General features: G+C 40.1%; 1 protein-coding gene across 3 annotated transcripts; it reads right to left on the reverse strand.

Annotated features, from left to right (window-relative positions):
- Positions 1-11824: 11824 nt before the first annotated feature.
- Positions 11825-25735, reverse strand: PTHLH (parathyroid hormone like hormone). Of its 3 annotated transcripts, XM_063639984.1 has the most exons (5): positions 25640-25735; positions 23747-23989; positions 23116-23238; positions 17070-17492; positions 11825-12309 (listed from the first exon to the last, which is right to left on the reverse strand). In XM_063639984.1, the coding sequence occupies exons 3-5, from the start codon at positions 23214-23216 to the stop codon at positions 12300-12302; spliced, it is 534 nt and encodes a 177-aa protein (XP_063496054.1). In that variant the 5' UTR covers positions 23217-23238; positions 23747-23989; positions 25640-25735; the 3' UTR covers positions 11825-12299. The 3 variants fall into 3 exon arrangements, with proteins under 3 accessions (XP_063496054.1, XP_055132958.1, XP_055132957.1); XM_055276983.1 differs by lacking the exons at positions 23747-23989; positions 25640-25735 and adding an exon at positions 23403-23698; XM_055276982.2 differs by lacking the exon at positions 25640-25735 and having other exon boundaries at positions 11835-12309; positions 23747-24039.
- Between the last annotated feature and the right edge of the window lie 580 nt (positions 25736-26315).

Genomic DNA, 26315 nt, shown 5'->3' on the forward strand with positions numbered 1-26315 from the left:
ATTGGAAGATGGGTGGGGAAAAACTTCTTGGAGCAGCTGGTCGCTGAGCTGTGATTTAAAGAGGAGAAACTTGTGGTTTGGTTGTTGTTCCATAGATACGGAAAAAATTGAGCGAAGGCTCACAGCCAGGAGAGGAAGAACCAGTGGAAGGAACCACATGACAATAAATTTAGTTGGTGTGGAAGGTGAAGGCTAGGTTAGAGTAGGAGATGAAAACAAAGAGGGTGGGTCAAGCTGGGAGAGGCCTTTGAAAGAAGTACTCGGAAAATTGTGTTTGATTCAAAGTGTAATAGGAAATCAGTGTAAGTTCTTGAGAGGATGTGGTCAAAAGGCTGAACAAGGAAAACATAAGAGAAAAGGAGTAACTTTGGAAATTGTAGTCTTACAAACACAATTTATATACCAGTAAATATTATATAATCTATTTGAAAATAAGTAAACCATATTTATTGAATGGGTGGAGTGAGTTGAATGCAATGGTGAGTGAACACATGGGTATGCTGAGGGAGGTGGCTTCTAGAACCCAGGTAATAAGTGCCCATAATCAGGAGGGTGGCTTGTCAGAGACTCTGTGTGAATGTCAAGAGGGATAACAACAATAATGATTATATATATACATACATACATACCTATATAATATCAGGCACCAGGCAGCACTCTTATGAAACTATAATAAAACAGGTGAGTTAGATAAGTTCCTTGCCTTCAGGAAGCTTCAAATCTAGAGGCAACAATTCATACCCGTTTGACAAATTCTTACTGAGCATTTGATACTGGCCAAGGTATGCCAAGTGCTGGTGGTGGAATAAAAGATACAGTTCTCATGAAGCTTAAAGTCCATCAGGATATGAACAAGTAGGCAAGTAATTAACATCAGCGTAAAGAGAGTCTCTAGGGAAAATACAGAGAGCCACAGCTAGATGGAAGGGGTGGGCTGAACATGCACGGAATGGAGTCAGTTGCGTTTCTAAAACTCAGGGGAATTAAAATTATACGATTTTGATAAGCATTTGGAGGAGGGTGGCGAGCAGGGGAGAGCTCCAAGAAGCATGCTGGAATAGCAATTATGGATCATTAAGTTCCTTTCTAAAGAGGTAGAGGCTGGTGTCTTCAGGGCTTTTCTTTTGCTGAACTGGTGATTCAAATCTGATGCTAGAGGGAAACTTTTCACAGGCCACAGAAGAGAAGCTAATTGCTGGCTGCCTCAGGAGCTCCCTCTCTACTCTTCCCCCACAGAGCATATGGCTTCTCCTCTGTACAAACATCTAAGAGAACTGATTTGAAGAGGCACTCATGGTTGGCTTGTATTTCTTGGTCTTGACTCCATTTTGCAGTGTGCTATGGGAACATGGAAGTGGGGCGCCTATCGCGTTTTGTTGGGCTGGGGAGAGGGGTGGACAGTGCTTGATGATGTCGTAGTTCAGAATGATGAAAAAAGAAGTATGATCTCAGGGAGCAGCTACCAGAGAAGCCTTGGAAGGAGTTTGGTAACAAGAAACCCAGGAGAAACGACCTGATGCTTTAAACCTGTCTTAATATATGTGAATAGTGTTGTCGTTCCCTCTTTATCCTGCTTATCTCTGTGGTCTCAAAATGATCTGTTAGTGCAGCTTGGCCACTCATAGATGTTTTCTGAAGTAGATAGGTGCTGTTGGTGAAGAAGTGAAAGTCAGAAAAAGTCAGAAGTCAAGCTTGTTGTTCAGAGCCTTTTGATCCAAGTAACAGAGCCCAACCAAACTAGCTTATGAACAAGGAGGTTGCTCCTCCCCCATCCCTGCCCCCCCCAATCACTAAAAGCCTTAGGAATGGGTGTACAATGGACTGAATGTTTTGTTCCTTTTTTCATATATTGAAACCCTAATCTCCAGTGTGATGGTATTAGGAAGTGGGGCCTTTGGAAGGCAATTAGGTCATGAGGATGAAGCCCTCATAAATAGGATAAATGCCCATATAAGAAGAGGTGGGAAAGTGAGCTGGCCTTCTTTCTGCCATGTGAGGATACAAGGTGAAGCTGGCTGGCTGTAATCTGGAAGAGGGCCTTTACCAGAATCCAAGCACGCTGGCACCCTGATTTCAGACTTCCCAGCCTCCAGAACTGTAAGAAATAGATACGTATTGTTTCAGCCACTCAGTATATGGTGATTTGTTACGGGAGCATGAACTGAGTAAAACAAGGTGGATCCAGGGCATAAGGCATGGAGTCAGGGTTATCTTTTCCTCTCTCTTGTCTCTGCTTTTCTTTGTAACTCAGCTTCTTTCCCTCTTATCCTGGACAGTCTCTTTCAAGCAGCTGGGGAGATGATGAAGAAGAAAAAAGGAAAAATTTTTCATACAATTCAAGATTGTGAAGGAAACAGGATCATCATTCTCATTATGCTCAGCAGAAAAGTCTAGGGAAAATTCTGATTGCCTAATTTGATTATGTGCTCATCCCTGAACCATCATTATGGTTAAGGATAATGGAGTTCTCTGACCAAGTTTGGGTCATTTCCCACTTTGTGGACTGGAAGGTTGCATTAACTCTCCTATCCCTGAAACACGCATGGTTTAGAGAAAAAGAGTGGACCTATCAAGTGGAAGATAACTGCTAATAAAATATAGTTTTTTAAAAAGTAAAATCATGGGGGGCTGGGCGTGGTGGCTCACTCCTCTAATCTCAGCACTGTGGCAGGCTGAGGAGGGCAGATCACCTGAGTTCAGGAGTTCGAGACCAGTGTGGTCAACATGGTGAAACCCTGTCTCTACTAATAATACAAAAGTTAGCCGGGCATGGTGGTACGTGCCTGTAATCCCAGCTACTCTGGAGGCTGAGGCACGAGAATCGCTTGAACCCAGGAGGCAGAGGTTGCAGTGAGCTGAGATCACGCCACTGTACTCCAGCCTGGGCAACAGAGTGACACTGTGTCTCAAAAAAAAAAAAAAAAAAAAAAAAAAAGTAAAATCATGGGCCAGGTATGGTGGCTCATGCCTGTAATCCCAGAACATTGGGAGGTTGAGGCGGGCGGATCACCGGAGGTCAGGAGTTTGAGACCAGCCTGGCTAATATGGTGAAACCCTGTCTCTACTAAAACTACAAAAATTAGTCAGGTGTGGTGGCAGGTGCCTGTAATCCCAGCTACTCAGGAGGCTGAGAAAGGAGAATCGTTTGAACCTGGGAGGCAGAGTTTGCAGTGAGTTGAGATTTTGCCACTGCACTCCAGCCTGGGTGACAGAGCAAGACTTCGTCTAAAAAAAAAAAAAAAAAGAAAAGAAAAAAAAAAAATGACTGATACAGATGTGTAAATGAGCATATGTAAAAGACTTATTATATTCACTAATCAATGAGAAAACCAATGTTACAACTCATTCAAAAAAGAAACTGATTTAGGGATATTGAAATAAATGTACAAATGGGGGCAAAACTATTTTTTCCAGAGTGAGTGGGAAAGAAATCAATCAAATCTTTACCAAATAGGAAAAAATTACAGACAAAAATCACTTTGCATTCCTATCGGTTACCTAAAAGTCACAGAGTTGTAAATACCTCCCACAGTGTCAGAATCTGATAACCCAGAGGGGTTTCCTCCAGAGCGTAATTGCGTAGTTTTCAACTGGAAGCACAAATATTTTGCCTACACCAGGCAGACAAACAACATGTGTTCACTAAACAAGGGATGTAGTATTTGAGAGAGAAATGTTTCCCCTTGTAATTCCAGGTGGCACCAGCAGAAAGCTTACCCAAATTCAGTTACCACAGGTAATGTATTGGTTCCTGGAAGTGGGGTCTCCGCCTCAGTTGTCTCTGTGTTCTCTGGACCTAATACGTGAGAGACATTTATTAAGTGTATGAAACGAATGTTGAATAGTGCACCTGCCATGTGGACTTCCTCTGGAGCAGTAGAAATAGTGTCCCTACCTCTATGTTGCGCATACATAGCCTTGAACCATTTCTACAGCTCTTAGTTCTCCGCTAGCAGAAAAGCCCTGTAATTTTATTGCCATGAAATATATTGCATGTATGTAAAACATTAGAAACTTGGATTTGGGGATTTGTATTATAAATTACTCAAGGTTAATTTTGGTTCTACAGAGATATTATTTCTGTGGTGGTTGGCTATAGTAACACTTAACAAGCATGATGAATTGTTGCTGTTATAACTACAGTAAACTACATTGTAATTACAGTAAAAAAACAGTAAACAGCAAAAGATGATAGAACTGGGATTTGCATTAAACTACAATCTATGTTGAATGCAAGCGAATGGAGCTTACGATTCTAACGAATAAGATTTTTTTCAGGGCATCTAGTTACTCCCAACCAATGAGATACATACTTATTAGACCATAAGCAGCTGCTGGGCCAACTCTCAAGGAAAAACATCAACTCAATAGGAAACAACGGCTAAAAATGTATAGGGAATAAGAAAAGATAAAATAAGCAATTGTGGGAATGTTTTTTTTTTTTGTTTTGTTTTTTTTTTTTTTTTTTTGAGACAGAGTCTCACTGTCAGCAGGGCTGGAGTGCAGTGGTGAGATCTTGGCTCACTGCAACCTCTGCCTCCTGAGTTCAAGTGATTCTCCTTCCTCAGCCTCCCAAGTAGCTGGGACTACAAGCATGCACTACCATGCCCAATTAATTTTTTTTTTTTTTTGTATTTTTTGGTAGAGGCGGGGTTTCACCATGTTGGCCAGGCTGGTCTCAAACTTTTGACCTCAAGTAATCCATCAGCCTCAGCCTCTCAAAGTGCTGGGATTACAGGCATGAGCGACTGCACCCAGCCAGCAATTGTATTTTCAGTACAAGGTCCAGAAAGACCAAGCTGTATGTGAACTACAGGCCCCACAATCAAACTGTGGAATCAAGACTGCCTATCCTTTAACATGAGCTGTTTTGAATTACTTCTCCTCCGGATTGCCTCTTAATGGTGACACCACAGGCACATGTGATATCAGGAGAGAGTTAGACAAGCAGCATAGTAGTTCTCCATGGGAGCAGATAAAACTTAATCTGCCTTTAGGTTCACAGGGTAGCCTTCATTGCTTGGGGCAGATGAATCTGTGTGATTCTTGGAAAATGTGGGACAAGGAGACCCATAATGAGAACTAGTCAATTTTAGGAACATGGTCTTTTACCATAGTAAAAGGTAAAAATATCTTTTTCCCCCATTCAAAGAGTCAATAAAGTATTTCCAGCCATTATCCTAAGACCTGTATTTTTCCTCTGGGCCATAAAATACATACTTAGTTGTGCATCTCTTTTAAAGATTCACTTAATGTAAAATGGAAAGACAACTTTGAGCAGGGCAGGCTTCTTGACAACTGGATTGCGAGCTATGAAAATGAAAGAATAGAGAACAGATTTTTAAAAGGTAGGAAGTTTCAGACTCTCGGAGGGAAATCTGGGGAGAACTCAAGCAGCTTGAGCTGACAATGCTTTCAAAACAAGTCAAGCTAGCGCCTCTATAAGGTGGTGTCTGATCTTCACCCCCTAAGCAAGCTGATTTCTTTCTAAATGGAAAGAGGCTGAAACTCAAATGAGGCCTGGCCTATTCTCCCCAGGGCGCCCTCGCACGATGAAAGGCGTTCTTCTTCCCTAATCAAGTCTATCCCAATGGAAAACTTTTCTTTCCTCTTTTCCGTGTAATTTAAAAATATATAAGTCACCAAAAGCCAATCTAGAGATGAAAACCCATTGAAAAGAAATGATGACACGTTTGTTACCAGCCCCTGTGTGGGCAGTGCACAGGGAGTGGGCACGCACTTCTGTTAGTTGGAGAAAGCATGAACTGCTGAAATTATTTCTGACTGCTAAATGAAGGAGGAAAACTGCTGTGCAATGTGCCAAGTGTTCACATAGAAAATCAGCATACCCCAGGGAAAGGGGCAGGGAGGGGGAGATGCAGAAAAACTGAATATTGGAGTTTTGGAGCAGGTTGAGAGGTAACAGGAGGGGAAAGATTTCATCTCTGAGGTGGTCCCGTTTTAAATCTGCTTTTGCCTTCTTACAGAAAGTGGCTCTCTGTATACCTTTACACACCCGCCTGCCAGCCAGCGCTTCCTCGCCTTCCTCTGCCACACTCCTTTTAAAGCAACAGCTGCCCATTCATGGGCCTGGGCAAACACCTGGGCTTCTTGGCTGTGTGTGTGTGTGTGTGTGTGTGTGTGAGAGAGAGAGAGAGAGAGAGAGAGAGAGAGAGAGAGAGAGCAAGAGAGTATTTTAGAGCTTTGTGGAATCTAAGGTGGCAGTCAGCCTTACAAGATGCCTGGAAGGACAGAAGCTGGTAGAATGATGCCCTCACTGGGAAATAGAGGACTGAAGCAAAACAGGATTGTCTCAGATCTGTGATTGCCCTGAACTTGCCGACAGCAAGACAAAAATAGTTTTGTCTAGAAGATGTTTATTCTGAACCGAGCTTTCCTGCAATATTTGTAAGCTATGGTGCACAGAGTACAAACTCTGAAGTCAGGCGAAACTTACTGCGAGTCCCATCTCTGCCACTTATAAACTGTATGATCTTGGGCAAGTTGTCTAATCCGTCTCTGGCAAAGTTGCATCATCTGTAAAATAGAGACAAATAATATCTTTCTCACAGGATGCTTGCAAGGATTAAATGAGATAGAGTATAGTATAAATCAGATGAGAAAACAATAAATCTTGCTCTATTATTTGTTGGCTAGGTATTATACTAACTTATTCTTTCTGACATAATAGTTATTCTAATGTTAGAAGATGTTGCTCTAAAACACAATTTCTAATTATTGAGGAAGATGACAATGAAGAATCTCTTAGTATGTCATATGAAGAAAACACTATTCTCCCTAAGAAAACCTGCTAGCTCTCAGTATCTTCCACCTATGAAGAACCATGGCACATCTCTTTAATATATTCTTTAGTATTCTACATTGGCTCCAGGGTTCTACTAAAACCCCTGACGAATGGAAGAAAGAGTAATGTGCATATAGCGTTGCAAAATTTAATGTGGCAGGGTTTGTTATTTTTTTGCATTTATTTTGTAGAACATAGAACTCATCAGAGCTACTTCCCAGTGGCTTTTTAATGACAACCCAGTGAGCTGTGACCATCAATTACTTTACTCAAATGAAAGATGGACGGATTGTTTTACTCTTCAGACCCCAAAGCAACGTAGATTTGGCAGGGGGTAGTCACCATTAAAACAATCCATTTTTTTAGAGGTGACACATTTTGTATTTATTCCAATTTGTAAATGTCTTCGAGTTTGGAGGAAAATGTAAGGAAACTCTTTGGAAGATGTGTTGGAGCTAATTAAAATGCAATTTGAAAATGTACCCCTTATGCTTTGCACTTGTAAATATGAGCATATTAGGAACTTACACAGAGATGTGAATGTTCTCATCCTGATGTTGGGTTGGGAACTGTGTACATTAATCTTCTGTGCCTCTTTTGCACAACTGAGCCCTGTGGGTAACTTCTGTGCGGCGTATTCATACGAAGAAAACCTGATATTTTAAATTCTCCTCCCTTCCTCTGGGAGGTTGCTGTATACTCAACACAAACCCTTGCTTCTTGTAGTTACAGGGCTGGAAAAGTTCCCGCTCAACCAGAGGCTGAAAAACAAAGGGCACTCTGGTGAACAGTGGATAACTTAGAGCAGTTGTTCTCTAAGCTTCTTGTTATCGGAATAAGAGAAGGGCGTGCCGTGGGAAACTGAAATGCTCAAAACTCAGATCCATCTCCTATTTCCAGCAGATTTTTGGGGTATAACTCTGCTTTTCAGTTGTTTAATACAGAAACTGAAAGAACTTTTAAATTTTGTTCAACAAATATTTATTGAGCACCTGCTACGTACTGATATTGTTAATTAGTGTTGATGACATATATGGAATAAAACAAGGCTCCTGACTTTAAAAGTTCACAAGATCACTAGGGAAGCAACATTAACAACGTGAAAGGAATAGTCTTTCTTTTAAGGAGTTAACCTCATGACACATGATAGTATAATTAAAGCAATACTCTTAGTCTTTGTACTCTTGGTAGCTACTGGTGTTTAATACTTTCCCTAAAATGTTCAATTGAGTCTTTAGGAGTAGTTCACCATATGGCAGCATTTTGCTAACTATATATAGAAGCTTTCATAATAGTCTTGTACCTAACACCTTCTGGGTTGTGAAATGAAGGGATGTGGCAAACATTTGTGCTTCGAATGTCTTTTACTCTTTATTTGAGGGAAGAGTGATGGCTCTGCTCTGCTAGGAACACTTCCTACCTGAAACTCTCAACAGAAGTGAGTGCTTTACAGAAGGTGAACACTCTGTGGACATAGTTTATATCTACAACTGGTCCTGTTTTCCATGGGCTTTGTGGCCAAAGCGGGGAAAATTGCAGTTAAACTGTAAGATACTCTAATATTAAATTCTAGATTATCCTACCCAGTGATGGTGTAAGTATCCCAGAATTTCTTACAAAAGGCCATAACTTGAGTTCTTTAAGTACGTGGAGATTATCTATTAAGCCATATTTCAGTATTTATTTGACGAATTGATCAGACAATAAAATTGAAGTAATACCTTCTTGTTATTGTTGGGTTCATTACACAGTATATTAAAGAGAGCATTTGGAATTTTAAAAAGATTGATTTGACTCCTTTTGTCCTTGTACTAAGAATAGATGATGAAAAATTAAAACTAAATTTTTAGCCATCATGGTTATAGTTATACTTTCTCCCAAGAAAACCTTCAGTTTCTTCCTCTTTTTCAGACTGACATGGCCTGCATTCCAAACTAATTTTTGTAACAAGGAAGGGAGATGTCAATATTGACTTTAAATATTTTCAGGACTAATAATGTCAACACTGATTTTGGTTCATAACTTATGTAGCTCTAAATATGTTAGTTGTATTATAAGGACATGCTTTAAAATGCACTTGTTTTACAATGATGGCTACGAAAATACAGAGGAAAGGAACAGGACCTTCACGCATAAGTGTCACTGCCTATCTTTTGGAGGTGACCTCTATAATACCCATAAATACCAAATTTCTATCTGAATAGAATATGAGAAAGATAGTGGTATGTTAGCAGATTAAGTTTTATTTTCTTAATGCCAGAATATTTAGTCCAATTTGCCTTTGTGTAAATTGTTACTGTTTTATAAACAGTACTTAAGTCAAAGATAAGCTAGATTCACTGAGTGTAATTTGCTAGGAGTTTATTTACATTAAAATACTTATTATCTTAAACTACATATTTCAATTTTTCTTTCATATAAAATGACTCTTTTACCCAAATATTTTTGCCTCCTTCATCTCCTAACTCCATCCCTTATCCTATGATTTTACTCTTTATCACTGCCAGAGGACCCAGGGTATGACTAAGGGCAGTAATGGCATTAATAATGCTTTGGTAATAATTGATAACTATAAATCCCCAAGTTCCCTCTTCCTCCTTTCCTTTTCCTCCTTTCCTTTTCAGGAACAGGCTACTTGTGAAGCAAAACTTAAAGATGGTATACACTTAAAGGTGAATCTCATGCTTTCTTGCCTTGATAGTTAAGTATTTATCAAGCTAGTGTTAGAAAAACGTATTTTTCATTTGAACAACTTGATTTGGTGTGATGCCACTTAAGATGTAGAGTTTCAAAACTGCTTCATGGAGTTTTGCTTGCATTTTATTAAGTCTTATTGCATTGGCTTTAAACTTCTAAAGATTGCTTAGTTGTAAAACCATTTCCAACAAATTTTTAAGTGAAGCTAAGCACAAGTTTCCTTATTTGCCTGCTAATGTAGGTTTAAAATTTATTTTAAAAAAATAGCCATATAAGTCCTATTTTGAAGACTATGGAATCTAAGTGAAAGTATAAATTCAATCTTAGAACAGTCCTCCCAGAAACATAATTCTACTCACACTCAGTTCATACTAATCTCTCCTTATGTGTTTTTTCCCCTTTTCTAGCTATCTATAGGATTTTGGATCATTTCAGCGTTTAGTTCTTTCATGTATATGTATGGAATAATCTACCCACTGGAGTAAAAGGCTCTTAAAGGCATTTTACTTCTTGTGCACACCTGAAACATCTAATAGATATCTAACAGGATATGGGCACTAATAGAATACTTCCTCAATATGTGCTTGCTTGATTCATAGGTTTTTTGTTCTGTTTTTCACTAAGCTGCAGATGGCAAAGAAAACATATCTGTAGAAGGAAATGTGTTCATGTTTTCATCAGAACATAATGGTAGGAACCACTAGGAGAATATTCAAAAGTCAGAAAATAACAGATGCTGGTGAGGTTGTGGAGAAAAAGGAACATTTATACACTGTTGGTGGGGGTGTTAATTAGATTAGCCACTGTGGAAGAGAGTTAGGCAGTTCCTCAAAGACCTAAAGACTGAAATACCGCTCGAACCAGCAATCCCATTACTGTGTATATACCCAAAGGAATACACATTGTTCTGTTATAAAGACACATGCACGCGTATGTTCATTGCAGCACTATTGACAACAGCAAAGACATGGAATCAGCCTAAATGCCCATTAATGATAGACTGGATAAAGAAAATGGGCCGGGCGTGGTGGCTTACGCTTGTAATCCCAGCACTTTGGGAGGCCGAGGCGGGCGGATCACGAGGTCAGGAGATCGAGACCACGGTGAAACCCCGTCTCTACTAAAAATACAAAAAAATTAGCCGGGTGTGGTGGCAGGCGCCTGTAGTCCCAGCTACTCGGAGAGGCTGAGGCAGGAGAATGGCGTGAACCCGGGAGGCGGAGCTTGCAGTGAGCCGAGATTGCGCCACTGCACTCCAGCCTGGGCGACAGAGCGAGACTCCGTCTCAAAAAAAAAAAAAAAAAAAAAAAAAAAAGAAAATGTGGTCCATATACACCATGGAATATTATGTGACCATAAAAAAGAATGAGATACTGTCCTTTGTGGGGACATGGATGGAGCTGGAGGCCATATACTTAGAAACTAACACAGGAACAGAAAACCAAATACCACATGTTTTCACTTATAAGCGGGAGCTAAATGATGAGAACACATGGACACATAGAGGGGAACAATACACACTGAGGCCTATTGGATAGTGGAGGGTGGAAGGAGGGAGAGGATTAGGAAAAATAACTAATGGATACTAGGCTTAATACCTGGGTGATGAAATAATTGGCACAACAAACCCCCATGACATGTGTTTACCTCTGTAACAAACCTTGCATGTACACTTGAACTTAAAAGTTAAAAAAAAGATACAAAATAGATTCCACTTGGCATCACAACCAAGCTGTTTGCAACTAGAATTCCAGGACCTGTGATACCACAGGAAAGCAATGCTCACCTTTGAGAGCTTTTTGAGCAGTTACTTATTTCCCAAACTTGAGTCTTTCTCCTTTCCGTTAGGAACCTTAATAGGCAGTATTCTCAAGCAGCTCTTTTATGCTTAATATGCTCTTAACTAGTAAGAGCAAAATCTCTTAAATTACACTTTACATTGGTTAAAATTACCCATGGCCTTACAGTCTCTGACTGGCCTCTTTCCCTTTTTTCCAGCTCTGGCCAACCCTCTGGACTTAATATCTTTAATCCTTTCTCCTGATTTCTTTCTGCTGCTTTTCTGCCCACTCCTGTCTGAACTTCACATTGAATGTACTTTATAAAATGACATCTAGATAGTTCAGCCATGCTGTTGACTTGAACTGAAATATTGGACAAAATACATTTTAAGTTGTTTTTAACTGAAAGGTAATGTAGAATTTTTGGAATGTGTACCAACATAAACATATTATGTTTAAGATTGTATTCAAATCGCTTTTTAAAAAAACATATCATGTTCCTTCTACTAAAAATCTTAAAGGATAGAATTCACTCTCTGAATCATGATGTAATTAGATTATATTTTATTAGACATTCTTTACAAATTTAAAATACTGCTATTTTTACATGCACAGAGGAAAATCAGTTTGGATAATTATATTTAGGCATTCATTAAAATCAACCACAAAATAGAGACACTTCATTGTGTCATTTATCAACATACTTGATATGTATATCTAAAGTGCATTATGTTACAAAAAATATAGAAATTCAGCAGCACCAAGATACATTTACAAAATAAATACATCAATGGACAAAATAAATTATGGTAAATGTGATAATAATAATTGGATTAGCCTTGGCAAAAAAAAAATATTCACAATGACCAATGTGCAGTTTCATAGAGCAATGGGGGAGACAGTTTTATTCCAATGCATTTACAGTATTTACAGACAATAAATATTTCTAATACTTTCCATATGTTCACTATTACAGAATCCTGCAATATGTCCTTGGAAGGTCTCTGCTGAAAATTTCAATGCCTCCTGCAAAAAGAAGGAAGAGAAAGAAAAGGAGAAATCAGGTTAGTTTTCTTTACAAATGAAAACATAGAATGTAAAGGATATAAGCTAAGGAATATAAAATCACAGTGCAAAGAGATTCAGGGAACTTCTTGTAAATATCTCCTACAAGAGGTACCTGTGGGATCCACCCGGATCTCCATAACCTCTGTTAACAGGCAGGGTCTTCAAACCGACTTAGCCCATATGTGCGGAAAGGAAAAGGGCCTGCGTTTCCAATCATGCTGTCAGAAAAAAGGAGACTGTGGAAAAATTTTCCAAGACTGCCAGCTGGCAAGTTTGGGAAGAGAAGGGACAAATTTGAGAACTTGGAAATGAGGTTACGTTGGACCATCCATCATCAAATACAATTCACTTGGAGGTTTATTCACCAGTGACACCTGAGTTAGGCAATCCGAAGCTTGTTTATTTTGTTCAGGTGCTCATTTGGACAATCTCTCACAACATAGTGGGCTGTGGTGAGGATAGTGGAAGTGTGGACTTTGGTAACAATTGGAAGGACGTGTAGTTAAATAGAGCTGATGGTATAATGATATCCATCTTAGTTGATATGATATTTGGCATTTCTTTAGCTGCCTTTAAACACTAATGAATGAAACTATTATTGGATTTTATAATAGTTTTCAAAGCCAAAACTAAAATAGAATCATTTGTCTCTCACTCTGTTGGTTTTTGAATGGATTTTTCTGTTAGCGTTGGGAAAGTCTACTGTAAATGCGGGAATAATTAAGAATAAATTAATTTAAAAGTATAAAATATCAGTATTTCATATCACCATGTCTGTTTTATTATTCTGAAGTTACTACTTGGAACTGACACCTTTTCTAATCTATCTAAATACTGTAATGAGTGTATTTTAAGATGGGTTAGTGGAGTTTTCTTTGCTTTTCTGTCTCCCTTTCTCTTTTCTTTGTGTGGTCTATGTATTCGTTCCCAAGGAAACAACTATAGAATGGAATTTGATTGGCTATGTCATTGAATTAACAGTTAGAGTTGTGGCACAATTTTACATGGCAGACATATATGGGTGTAACACCTACAAAGCAGCATATTCTTAACAATTTTGGGGTTTTCTATGCTGCTCACAGAAAAAGCAAATTGAGCATTTAAAGTGTCTTAATGTCTTAGGTTACTGATCTCTTCACCAATGGTTTTGGTGGGAATGTTAAAATCGCTCCCAACTGCAAAGAAAAGAAGAGTTTAAGATTAAAATTTTAATTGGTGGATGGATGTGGATAGATGATATGAATAAAGCCAAAAAGATGACCTCAAAACACAATAATCTGCATTCTTTACTGATTTTTAAATGTGTTTGTACTAAATGGTATTTTGTGAATTGAGTTTAAGAATAACACAAAGAGGGAAGGAAGAGGATTTTTAACAATTATTTCCTCAGAAAGAAAGAAAGAAAAAGAAATAAGTTAAAGGACCAAGGAAAAATCTTCTATGTATCTCACCCTGCACAGATGTTTGCTCATTCTCCTTTCTTTTGATTTCTCCTTTAACAGAGGCATGTATTGGAATAGCCAAGTAAAACACCTAACATGATCTAAAAGTGTATGTGTATGTTTACTATATATGTGTGCATATGACAGCATTTTACAGTCCTAGCTCTTTTTACTATGGACTTTTGATATTTTTCTAAATCAGTGTTTTCCAAGGCAAAAATGATATGATTTCTAACAAATGAGTCCCACTGTATCTGGATATCACATTTGAAGCATTGAAAATTCTAAAATATAATTCCCCCAATTTAAAGCTATATATTTTTCACTGAATGGTTCATGTGAGAGGAAAATAGACAATTTTACCTCAGTAGTTTTTTCTAAAAGAATGCTGTATTATTGGCTGGTGTGGTGGCTCACACCTGTAATCCCAGCACATTGGAGTAGGTGGATCACCTGAGGTCAGGAGTTCAAGACCAGCCTAGCCAACATGGAAAACCCCCGTCTCTACTAAAAATACAAAAATTAGCCAGGCATGGTGGCGGGTGCCTGCAATCCCAGCTACTCAGGAAGTTGAGGCAGGAGAATCTCTTGAACCCAGGAGGTATAGGTTGCAGTGAGCCGAGATTTCACCATCTCACTCCAGCCTGGGCAACAGAGCAAGACTCTGTCTCAAAAAAAAAAAAATACTGTATTGTTTTTCAAAATATTGTATGTATCATAATCAAGTTCATGCTTGCCATATCATCAGACATCTTGGTTCACCATGTAATAATGCAAAAAGACTAAGGAGGGGACATTAATAAAAGACTTATCACTTATAAAACTTTAGGTATTCTGAAAAGATTTAATCTGGATTACAAAACTTGCATGGCCCCATACATTCTCATCAATACACTCCTAAACTTCCTCACTCTTCCCTGAACCTCTGTTGGATTGTGTTGGGAGAGTGCCAACATTTGGCTGCCAAACAGTTCTTTGCATGAATGTCCCTCACAAACAGGGAAGAGAAAGGAAAAGCAGAAACCTCCTATTTCTTTCAGCCCTAGGTCTGGATTTGATTAGGCCACTGCCTAATTTTCACTAGACCTACTTTAACTTAGGGGTAGTTCCAGGCATAAGAATTGACGAGTGTTAATTTTCATCAATTCTCCAGATACTTAAAGAACATTGCAAATTTGAAATAAATAAAATCCATTAAAAGTTACTTATACCTCTGTTTCTATAACTCATATATATATATGAGTATATATATATATATACTTTTTGCCTCATAGAAACATACCCCCCTAGATAGATAGACAGATATAAATAGATGATCGATAGGTAGATGGTACAATCAGAACTAGGTCTAAAAACATCAAAATAATATGTTGCAACTTATTGAATGTTTACTATATACATATATGTTTATATATATATGTTTATATATATGACGTGTTTATATATATGAGACAATGGATGAAAATAGGTTTTGGCAATAAAGTAGGGTCCTTACATTAGTTATAAATATATACAGTTAGGATCCTATCTTAAAATACACTAAATATGTACAGTAAGCCAGAATTTATAGGGTTTTGTTACCCTTTAGAGATCCATTAGTTGTTTGCAGGATAGGTCATTCACTGTGCTAAAGATTGTTCTAGTGCCACTGCCCATTGATTACTGAAGCTGTACTACTTATCCCATATGACTGCTATTTTATGTGCTATTTAATGACGGGTTTGCCAGCTTAAAGAGAGAAATAATGGTGAATAGGTTCAAGGTCCCCTTTGAAACATTATCCTATAATCCTATCTGTAGCAGAGTCAAAGGAAATGACTAAAGAAGTAACAGGGGACTCTTTAAATAATGAGATCACTAGTTGCATATGATGTGTTCTTCTGTTGTTTGCCTTTTTTTTTTGTTTTCAAACCCCACAGAAGTGCTGTACTGAAAAGTGAAAAGAAAAAAAAAAATCATTTCAATGGAAATGCATGGATAAAGAAGCAGGGCAAACATAGCACTGGTCTACGTGTCAGAAAACAGGGAGATAAATCCAGCTCTGGGGCCACCTATTTCAATTCCAAGGACTACTCAGGTCTTTTAGCCGTGGAATGCCTTGGCTTTCTATTTTATAAAATGGGATTAATATTTGCCCCACTTTTTGCCTCATAGAAACCCCCCTAGATAGATAGATATAGATAGATTATAGATTATAGATATGTAGATGGTACAATCAGAACTAGTTCCAAAAACACCAAAATAATATGTTGCAATTTATTGAGTGTTTACTATATGACAGATACTTAGTCCACATATAATCTCATTTAGTTGACACCAAACTCTATGAGGTTGGTACAATTATTATCTTCATTTCATAGAAGATGTAAGTGAGTCTTAGAAAGGCAGAGTAACTTGCCCTAGGTTGTGAACTTAAATAAATTCAGACCCAAGACTTGGCCCTAAGTTATTTGATCCCAAAGTCTAGGAGTGTCATTATTACCTAAATCTGTGAGCTAAGGATAAACAAGCCACATAAATGTGAAGTTTTATTTTTCCTACGGCATTACCCTAGAAAAATTATTTCATCTTGCCAGTGAACAAAGAGATACATGAGAAAAACCTAGATCCTTGTAAGTTAATACTTAAACATTTTCAGAAACCATTTATTTTGTATGAGCTGGTAGAAACCAGAGTTAAATTTAATTAAACAAATTTAAAGCATGTGTTTAAAACATAATTTAAATTCTTTACATTAAAATAAATTTGAGATTTAATTAAATACATTTAATTAAATAAAAAGTGTGAATGGCTCAGAATCGTTTGTGACATGATGCTCTTCTGCAGTGTTTGTAGATAATATCAAATGCTTCTATATTCTCCCTTGAAGTGAAAGAACGTAAGAAATGAAAAACACTGAAGAAAGTTTGCCCAGATGTGAGAGTAAGGGGAAGAAACATACTTCTCCAGCAAATTATGAAGATGGTCACTAGCTTCTGAAGCTTGAATATGAAATTATTTGGTAGAGTGGTAAAGGATTGATGTTGGGTGACGGTGGAGAAAGAGGAATGGGCTCTAAAGCCTCTCTATGGTGCTGGAGGATAGGGGTGTGTGTGGTAGGGGGGTACTGCTTTAAGGCAGACAATATTCTGACTTATTCTCTGTCAATTGCTACACAATTGATAGAGATACATAAAGGGAGAAAATTCTAGATTTGTCCAAGCCAAGGCAGAAGGGAGGCTCCAAAACCCAGCTGAGAGCACCCCGCTGAGGCTACGGGCCAGAGAAGCCTGTTACCGTGAATCGAGCTCCAGCGACGTTGTGGAGGTGTCAGACAGGTGGTCCCCTTCTAGCCCACTCCCAGTCACTCCAGAGTCTAACCAGGCAGAGCGAGTTCGCCGTTTTTTCTTTTCCTGCTCCTTGCGTTTCCCAGGCTTGCCTTTCTTTTTCTTCCCGGGTGTCTTGAGCGGCTGCTCTTTGTATGTCTCCACCTTGTTGGTTTCCTGAGTTAGGTATCTGCCCTCATCATCAGACCCAAATCGGACGGGGTGGTTCTTTGTGTTGGGAGAGGGCTTGGAGTTAGGGGACACCTCCGAGGTAGCTCTGATTTCAGCTGTGTGGATTTCTGCGATCAGATGGTGAAGGAAGAATCGTCGCCGTAAATCTTGGATGGACTTCCCCTTGTCATGGAGGAGCTGATGTTCAGACACAGCTCTTTTGCTTTGAAAGAAAATATTAGAGGGGAAGAAAACAGTTAAATTTTAGTTGTTGATAGAGACAACAAAGACATGAGTAAATCTCTTGAGTTTTCTAGTTGGTCCACCGTGAGACACAAGCTAGATGGGTAGCAAGCTCATTGCGCAGGGAAGGGTAACCAGTGGGAAGGAAAGAGCTGGCAGTTGGAAGGCTCCAGCTCCTGGTCCCAGTTCCACCACTCACTAGGTTGTGACCTTGGTGGGAACATGAACATTCTTGGGCCTCATGGGCTTCAACTGTTTAAAAGGAAGGGGTCAGAGACAGTGATTTCTATACTTCCTTCCCGGTTTAAAACACTATGATTCAGTCATGATCAGAAATAGACAGAAACCACGGAGTATCTCTTCACATTTTTCAGAGTTCTGCTGAGAAGATAAATGTAGAAGTCCCAGCCTGGGAAATAAAAGGCAGCTGCTTTTACCTGAGTATTCTCTCTCTCTCTCTCACACACACACACACACACGCACACACACAAGCCCCATTAAGAAAATAATAATATTGAATCTCAAAGAACAGCAAGGCATAAGAGTAAAAACAAACAAAGGCTGAAGGAGAAGTGAGCAGTGAAGCCTGTCTAGGAAACCATCTGACTCACAGACTGAACTTTAACATTTTAGACTACTGGCTACCAAGAACATATATTTGAAGGCCAATCGTCAGAGAGAGAGAGAGAGGAGAGAGAGGGAGAAAGAGAGGGAGAGTATGTGTATTTTTCTGTAAAGTAGTGGGTGGTCTCCTTAAAATGGGTTTCTTTGTGTGCTTAAATGAGCTCATTCTATTTCTTCTGTGCTTCATGGTTTTTTTTTTTTTTTTTAATTTAGAACTCCAGAGAGTATGATCCTTACTACTTAGTTGAGAAGTTCACTTTTCTACTTGCTGTCTTTGTCTTAAAATTCTCTAGGAAAAAATATAAAGGATTTTTCTATTTAAATGACACTCTAATGAAAATATCGTGAGAAAGAATAAACTAATTCTCTATCAATCCTTTTAGATAACATCCAAACTCTTGCTTAAATGTCCATTGTGTATTCTTTTATTATTTTGTGTATATTATTAACCATATTTAAGGACTGCATCTATTAATCAGTCATATCATGCCTGCTTCAACTCTGCATTAACTCCAATTTCTACCATTGGAATAGTCCTCCAAACTGGCCCATCCTCAAAAGCATCTCAAAGTGTTTCCAGGGCTACATCTCATATACTCTTACTTCCCTGAAACAATGGTGTCTGGGTCCTTTGTTGCCTTTGTTAGTGCAATGTCTTTAACTCCTCAGAGAAATATGGCAATCATAATTAGCATTATTACTGCCCCCATTGTATTCATGGGGAAAGTGAGGTGCAGAGAGGTTAAATCACTTGCCCTAGTCTACACAATGAGAACTGGCAGAGCCAGGGCTCCAAAAACTAGGTCTTCTGATTCTAAAGCCAAGACTGCCTTTTCAATTTCCTCAACCCTTTCTCCTGCCTAAGCGGAAGCTGAAGCTGAAGTCCCAGCCTGTTCCTGTGTTGAGGGAACACAGTAAGGAGAGTACAGGGTATATGCATGGGGCAGAGAGTAATAAGCCACCACAATAATGGGCAGATTGGACAGAAATGTATCAGTTTCCTTGAAGATCAAGCCTATTGCCCCAAAAGTTCATTTTCATCATCAAAATTAGGAACTATAAGAGTTTGGATTATCACTGGATGAATGAGTCAAAGAAAAGAGTAAGAGATGAAAATACAGCCATCATTTCTCTGGCCCTTCTAGCTAGGATGTCAGCTACCTTCTAGTATTTTAGTGTGTGGACTGACTTGAAGCCATGTAGCTCATTCAAAAAAGACATGACTTAATGGAAAGGAATTTAACAGGAGCCTGGTTTAAATGAGGCATGAAGGAGTCTCTCTTTCTTTTAGAGGGTGCCACATGTGACTAGATTAAAATTCACTTACTCTGTGGCAATAGTTAGTATTCTGGAAACTTTTAAGAATCTACAAGTTTGAGGCTTTGGTACAAGGTATTTATATCCTTTAATAACATTTATAAAATAATAGGACAGATATAATTGCATATTTCATAAGCACTACAGTTTAATAAGTATCTTTTAGCAAAATGTCACATTAAAAAGAATTTCTTAACCACTGATAATTTATAGTATTGGGGGCTTTTATTTCTTTCTCTGTTCCTGGCAGAAGCCCTCCTCTTCTGTATTGCTCTCCAAATGGATAAAGTGTAGCCTATTTTAGCTTAACTTGAGGCCAAAACTTTTAATGGTTGGTCTATTCTAATTAAGCCACCATTGCTCATGCCCCTTCTCATGGGCATATGTGCTTGTCATCTTGGCCAGCCTGTCAACTGTGAGTCACAGTGCCTTCCTAACTCAGGCTGCATTTTCCCAGGATAGTTCTCTTGGGAAATGCAGTGATCATTCTATCCTTCTATTTTATAAAAAGCCTACAATATGGCACAGCTTTGTTCAATTTAAAATAGTACATTGCTTATGAGGGACAAAGCTTTTCATCTGCCTTTTGGGGGAAACTGTTAGTATTTTGGAAAACACAAGTTTTCTTAAATGCTAAATTGGAAATGCTGTTAGACACTTAGTATTTCAAAAACTTCTGCAATTAAAGTATCGTGAAGAATGAATCTCTCACTAGGCAGTTGCGTTAGAGGATCAGGAATATAATGGCATCAGTATAAACTAGGTATACAGAGGTAGTGAGTAATAAATTCAAATTAAGGACGTTTTCAATTTAGATAACTCTGAAATATTTAAATTGTAAATATGGCCTCAATAATAGTCTTTTACTCAATTTGTCTGTAAACATTACATAGCACTATGGTTCACATGACACTTACATACCTAAGCTCTAAAATGGAAAAATAGGTATGTTATGTATCATGTTCTTCTTTGATTATTGTAAAAAAAAATTACAAAATTTGGGGGAAATGCTTATCACAGATAACTCAAATTCAGCCAAAACATAGTTCTTCTCCTTTAAAAAAAAAAAAAAAATCAGTCCAAGGGAGTTTTTAGGGAAGAAGCTTAAATTTCTAAGGAACTATCAAGGAACAGAGGGCATAAAAACAGTGATGGAAATTCCCTTTCCAGCACAGGAAGAAGCAGTATGCTTGTACTGATGCTAGGCTTCTAAGGACGGACTCTGTGTTTGAGAAGAAAAGTTCTGTGGTACACGCAAGAGACAGGGTTAGGGTGTTAGAGTTAAGATGACTCACAAGAAGGTCCTTCCAACCCAAATGACTCAGTAGAAAGTTACGCTTTTCATTAAGTGGAATAGACCCAGTCTGGCTCCCAAGCAAATCAGCCAGTGATGTTTTAGGTTTCTGAATCTGCTGGAGTTCCCTCTCTAACTTAAACATAGAGATAGCCACCTGCCAAAAGCCTTGTTCATCTGCACAAGAACATCCACAGGCCTCACTTTCCAGTATCCAACTTGATCATGCTCTAGCTCCATTAATTAAAATCTTTGGGATTAACAGATCAAAAAGACTCACAATTTGTAACTGCCTCCTTTGCATGGTTTAGGAAGTCTTATTGTTATAGTAATTTCCTCTCCCTTAAAAGTTAGCATCTAGTTAAAAAAAACATCTATACTTCTAAAGCAGTTCCCTAATACTTGGTGTAAAAAGTGGGGAGTAATATGGTTTGATTATATTTTAAAATTTCTTTCAAGAAACTAGCTTGATTTAGCATAATGGTAGACTTATGTTTTGTCTAGCACACAAAATTTACTGTTACTTGGCAGCAAGACAAAAATAATGACTTGTTTTTAAAAACTCCATTTGGCTATAATAATTTGATGAAACATCTTCATCTACTGATGATTTCAGCCTCCATGAAAAACCATGCCTGTAATGTGATGATCTATTACCCATTAACTAAGAGAATGTTTTGTGGTAGTTTTATAACCATCGGCTGAGTGTGAGTGTTTAACTACAATATTATATTTCACCCACAAACAAAACTATAACAGTTGCTGGCTGCTAAATGGTTTCTGATGTGTGTTTTGTAAGGTGCAACAAAGAAAGAGTTAAAAATAGCCTTTAGGACAACTTAGCAGTATTTTTATGCCATAGTTGTGTATGTAATCATGACTCATTTGCTGTTTCTCAAAAGAGAAAACAGGTATTTCTTAAGCAACTTTAAAGAAAATATTGGCTCTGTTCCAAGGTAGTATCTCTTAGCCAAATAAATACAGTATTTAAGTGTGCTTTTAAAAATTCAGTCTTCATTTCTATTTATGTATAAATTTTAAATTATTGAATTTAACACAAGTTTCCAAATGAGCAAAAAGTCTGAAGACAATTTTCAGAAATATCGGTAAAACGTTGATCTGAAGAATACAATGCAGCTTTATCTTCGGTATAATGTTCTACACAATTTGCCTTAGGAGATTCATAATAGATTTTCATTTTGATGCCAAGGTTCAGACATGTCTAAAGTAATTTCATTTAAGGATTTTCTTCTCTAATAATAATAGACCACGAGCATGTATAAAACAGTTGCCTTTTTGTACACCCTCAGGAATTTACAAGGAAGCATCATAAACCTGACTGTAAATATTAGATACTGCTATTTTTATTGTTAGTGTAAAAAGTTGCCTTAATTCCTTCTCCAGAGTCAAACTCATCTCAGTTCTTGAACTTTATAGTTTTCCCATTCTGAACACTGACTCTGCAGTTTAAAGATCATCCAAACATGGTGTTATACACATTACTGAACGGCTAGGTCCAACAGATTATTAAGCTCATGTTACTCTATCACTCTTCCAAGTTTTCAGTCACACGACATAGTGATATTTCTCCGGTGTGCTTGGATGTATGATTATTTCAAAGTTGAAGTTATCATTAAAAGAATCACCAAGTGAGAATGCCAAAATACAAGTTTCCAGTCTACAATGCAAATATTTGACTCCAGATTAAAGAACTGTTAGCAATAACTCCAAGAAAAAAAAGTTTCCACACCAAAAATTCATTTTGGAATCAAGCACTCTAGCGTTCCTGAACTGTATCAATACTAACATTGGAGTCGTGCCACTGCAAAGTTGTTACTACTTCATTATATAATATGCTTTCATTATGTAATGTGGTCCTATTTTATATGCTTAAAATTATGTCATTCATAATAAAATTAGATGTACGGCTTTTGCTTTTTCATACGCAAACCGCCACCCACATTCAGTATGTATACAAGCGCGCAGGCCATACGTCCCCCGGACCGCTCAGCTTCCTCCGAGTTTCAGAAGCTTCCTGGGTCCTGACAGTAACCACCACCCCCCACTTTTTTTTTTTTTTCCACTAGAGGCAGAGGATCTTTCCCTAGAAGGATTCTGTGAAACGCTCCATCTTATGGAAACACACATAAAATCTGTCTCTTGCCTGTCTCCCCTTGAAGATCAACCAGATCTCCCGCCAGGTTTGAGGACCCGGGCTCAGGCCCCGGCAGGTATCCGGCGTAGTCACTCTCCCTAACCCGGGCGAGGAGCATCGGTGACCGCTGCAAGCCCTCGGCAGCATCCCAGCTTGGCAGCCCCTCCCCCTGGCCTCCCCAACCGGGCGCCCTGGGGAGGATGGGGCACTTACAGGCGGCGGCTGAGCCCCTCCACCGAGCGCCCGCAGGAGGGCACCGCGTAGCTCAGCAGGAACACCGCGACGCTCCACTGCTGAACCAGTCTCCGCTGCATCGTCTCCGCTCGCGCTCGGGACCTGCAACAGAAGGGAATGGGACCCGAGTGTCAGTCTGGACTCTCCATCTCCCCGCACTACTCCGCTCCCCCTTTTTAGCCCGCTCTCAAAAAGCCTCTTCAACATCAAGGGCATCTCCCAAGTTGAAAAGAAAAAAAATTTCTCACGAGCCTCTCAGCACTTACTTATTTAGCAACCGGCTACTCCAACTGTGCTTTCTCCAAACCACACAGCCCGAAAGAGCAAAAAGGGTAAAAAGAAACAAATCAGAGGCGCTTCCTCTGAAATAACAGCGAAAATGAAATGGTTTTATATATGCATCAATGATAAGTAGTGTGTTTACACGTCTCCCATAACAATGTCTAATTAATCTGGCCAGCAGTTCTCCTGGGTTCGTGGAACAGGGCTAACCGCCTCCTAAAAGAAGAAAGTTTCCCCCTCTGAAGTCAGCTTCTTTGCGAACCAGGCCCTTTCGTTCCAGAGCCACTTGTAGCGAAACCCACATATATATACATAGCTGTCTGTCTACCTCCTCTGGTGGGCTGGTTGCTTCCGGAAAGTTGATTCCACACACCCTGAGAACAAGTTTCAAGTGCGCGTGTCGTCGATCAGGAGGGCCAGGTGGTGGCGAGGGCGGGTCGTTAGTGGCAGCCGGAGCGGCAGGGCGGCGGCAGCCCCGCTTCACGGGCGGGGAGACATGCTGGCCGGGCGGCGCAGGTTGGAGGCGAGTTGAAAACCGAGCGGAGGAATGTTCGCACGCTCCGAGGCAAACCTGCCGGAGAAGTGAGCTAGTCGCAAAGAGGTGGCGCCCTAGGAACGCGCGCGGGGCCAGCGAGGGCGCGGGCGGGCGCGCGGGGGGTGGGGGCGGCGACGGGCGGCCCGAACGGGCCCCGCGCCGCCCGAGCTAGTGGAGGGGAGCCCCGAGCCGGGAATGAGCGGCGAGTGGCGGAGCTCCCCCCTCCCGCGCTGCCGACCCCGGAGCTGTCAGGAGCTCTGCCGAGCCCCACCACGGAGCCCGGGCCCTGTCGCGCCATCCCCGGGCCGGGGGCGTGGGCGCGGGCGCATCCGCTTGCTCTCTCCAGGCCCGGCCGGCTCCTGCCCGCGCGGCGGATCCGGGAGCCGAGATCCCCGAGGGCGTGCGGACGGCCCCGGGCAGCCGGCGGTCCCCGGCGCGCCGGGCTGGAAGAGCGGGCGCCAAGACCACCAGGGGCGGACCGACGAGGAGGAGTCCAAGGAGCTGGGCCGGGGACCGCGGGCGCCCGGGAGCCTGCGCGGAGAGGACGCGGGCTGTTGGCCTGTGAATTTAAGGAGCCCGAAGCTCGCCTGGCAGCTCCGGGCGATGCATGAGAACCTTCCTCCCTGGCCCGTTCCCGGGATGAACTGAGTGGGGAGCATCGGCTAGAGAGAGGGAGATCTTTTGCTTAGAAGAGCAAAAACAGTTCCAGACTTCATATCTAAATTGCACTTTTTGCTGTTTCAGAACAGCAGGGAGACATCTGGAGCCGGTCCCAAAAAACCCGCGCACAGGAGAGATCCCCCTTTTGAATTGCAGAGGGGGACCGACACTCCTGGGGCACGCACACGGCCCTTTTCACCCATGGTCGGGAGTCTAACCCATCCTTTCTCTGATACCCTACCTGGTTGTCCCCTCCCCCTCAAAAGTCCCAGGTTACAGATTCTAGGAAGATTGTATCCGAGTCGCTGCAGCCAGCGGACAGACGCAGCGGAACTATGGTTGTGTGCTGCTCTGCCTGGGAGAAGCCACGGGAAAGCCGAGGTTCTTTCCAAAGTTAATGGGCGGGGAAGAAAGACTGCTCGGAATTACTGGGTAGTATCATCTAGGAAAGGATTGCAGCGGGAGTGGATACGCGCCCCAGGGCTCCTCTAACTTTTTGAAAAGAGCGCGAGTAACTGGGAACTATTCAAGAGATATTTGTCTTCTAGGCAATCCTGCTGGTAGGGTTCATTAGTTTCTAGAAGGCTAGTGTGATTTAGATTCTTGAGATGATTCAAGGAGTGTAGCCTTTATCAAGCCTGGCTTTCCGGGTGATGCTCCACATGTTTTACCCAGGGTGGGAGAAATAGCACCCTCTCACCGAGACCCTCGCTCATCCGGGCTTCCCACTGGTTCACTGCAGCTAGCTAGCAGTTAAAGTTTGCTCCTTAGGTTGGGTGGGGGGCATCTTTTCTTAGAAGTTCCTGCCTTCCTCAGTTGATTACTGTCAACCCCGTACCTTAAAAAACTCGGCTTCTTCTCACTAACAGAAAAAAAGCAAAACAAAAACAAAACACACACACGCACACACACACTCTCTCTCTCTGGGAATTTCCACAACTTCCCTTGAATATGTAAGGATTTCTAAATGTTAGACTTGTTTGGATAGTATGAAAGGGCAAAGTATCAGCACTCAGAAATGTCAACCTTTGAACCTCGAACACTTTCTGATTTATAAAATGAATCCTTCCAAAAAGATGCAGGAGCCCTAATGTAATCGTTAGATCTGAAGGGGGAAATCTGTTAAAAAAAAAAAAAAAAAAGTAAATCACAATTGAGCCATTTAATACTTGCAAGTTGTTTAACATTGAAATGATAATATTTGCTTCCACAATAAAAAGTCCAAGGTACCTAGCCAAGTTTCAAACTATCCAGGCTTTAAAAAGTCAACCCTTCTCCCAATAGAAGGTTAAAACAAAAATCAGATTGAAATTATCAAATCACTTATGTTGTAAATAAATTCACTTTACTTTCAGAACATTATAAATTAAAGACTGGCATCAATAGACTGCTTTGATTTATGTTGCTTTTTCTACTAATTAAACAAAATTAACCCCTCACTCCTTCCCTCCTTTCTTTTTCCTCACACACTTTTCTGGTGTTAATGGCAAAACATCTATCAAATATTTTTAGAATTTCCTCTCCTCCACAAAAAGAGAAAATATAGACACAGGAAAAATAAATAGTCTTTATATACTTGGAATACCAAAGTTCCCTCCTAATTTATTACTTCACCTTTTCCTTGATTTACAATCTTCTCTCTGCTCTTCTGGCTGAAAGAGGGAAATCTTCTCAGCAGTCTTTTCCAGAAATATTTTTTGTT

This window comes from Symphalangus syndactylus, chromosome 5, assembly GCF_028878055.3.
Source record: "Symphalangus syndactylus isolate Jambi chromosome 5, NHGRI_mSymSyn1-v2.1_pri, whole genome shotgun sequence".
NCBI classification, from domain to species: domain Eukaryota; kingdom Metazoa; phylum Chordata; class Mammalia; order Primates; family Hylobatidae; genus Symphalangus; species Symphalangus syndactylus.

Bases quoted from the DNA above. Each gene is read 5' to 3' on its own strand.
- PTHLH (XM_063639984.1), bottom strand. From the start codon at position 23,216: ATGCAGCGGAGACTGGTTCAGCAGTGGAGCGTCGCGGTGTTCCTGCTG. The intron at 17,493-23,115 runs GTAAGTGCCCCA...TTTCTTTCAAAG, and splicing joins GAGGGGCTCAGCCGCCGCCT to CAAAAGAGCTGTGTCTGAAC.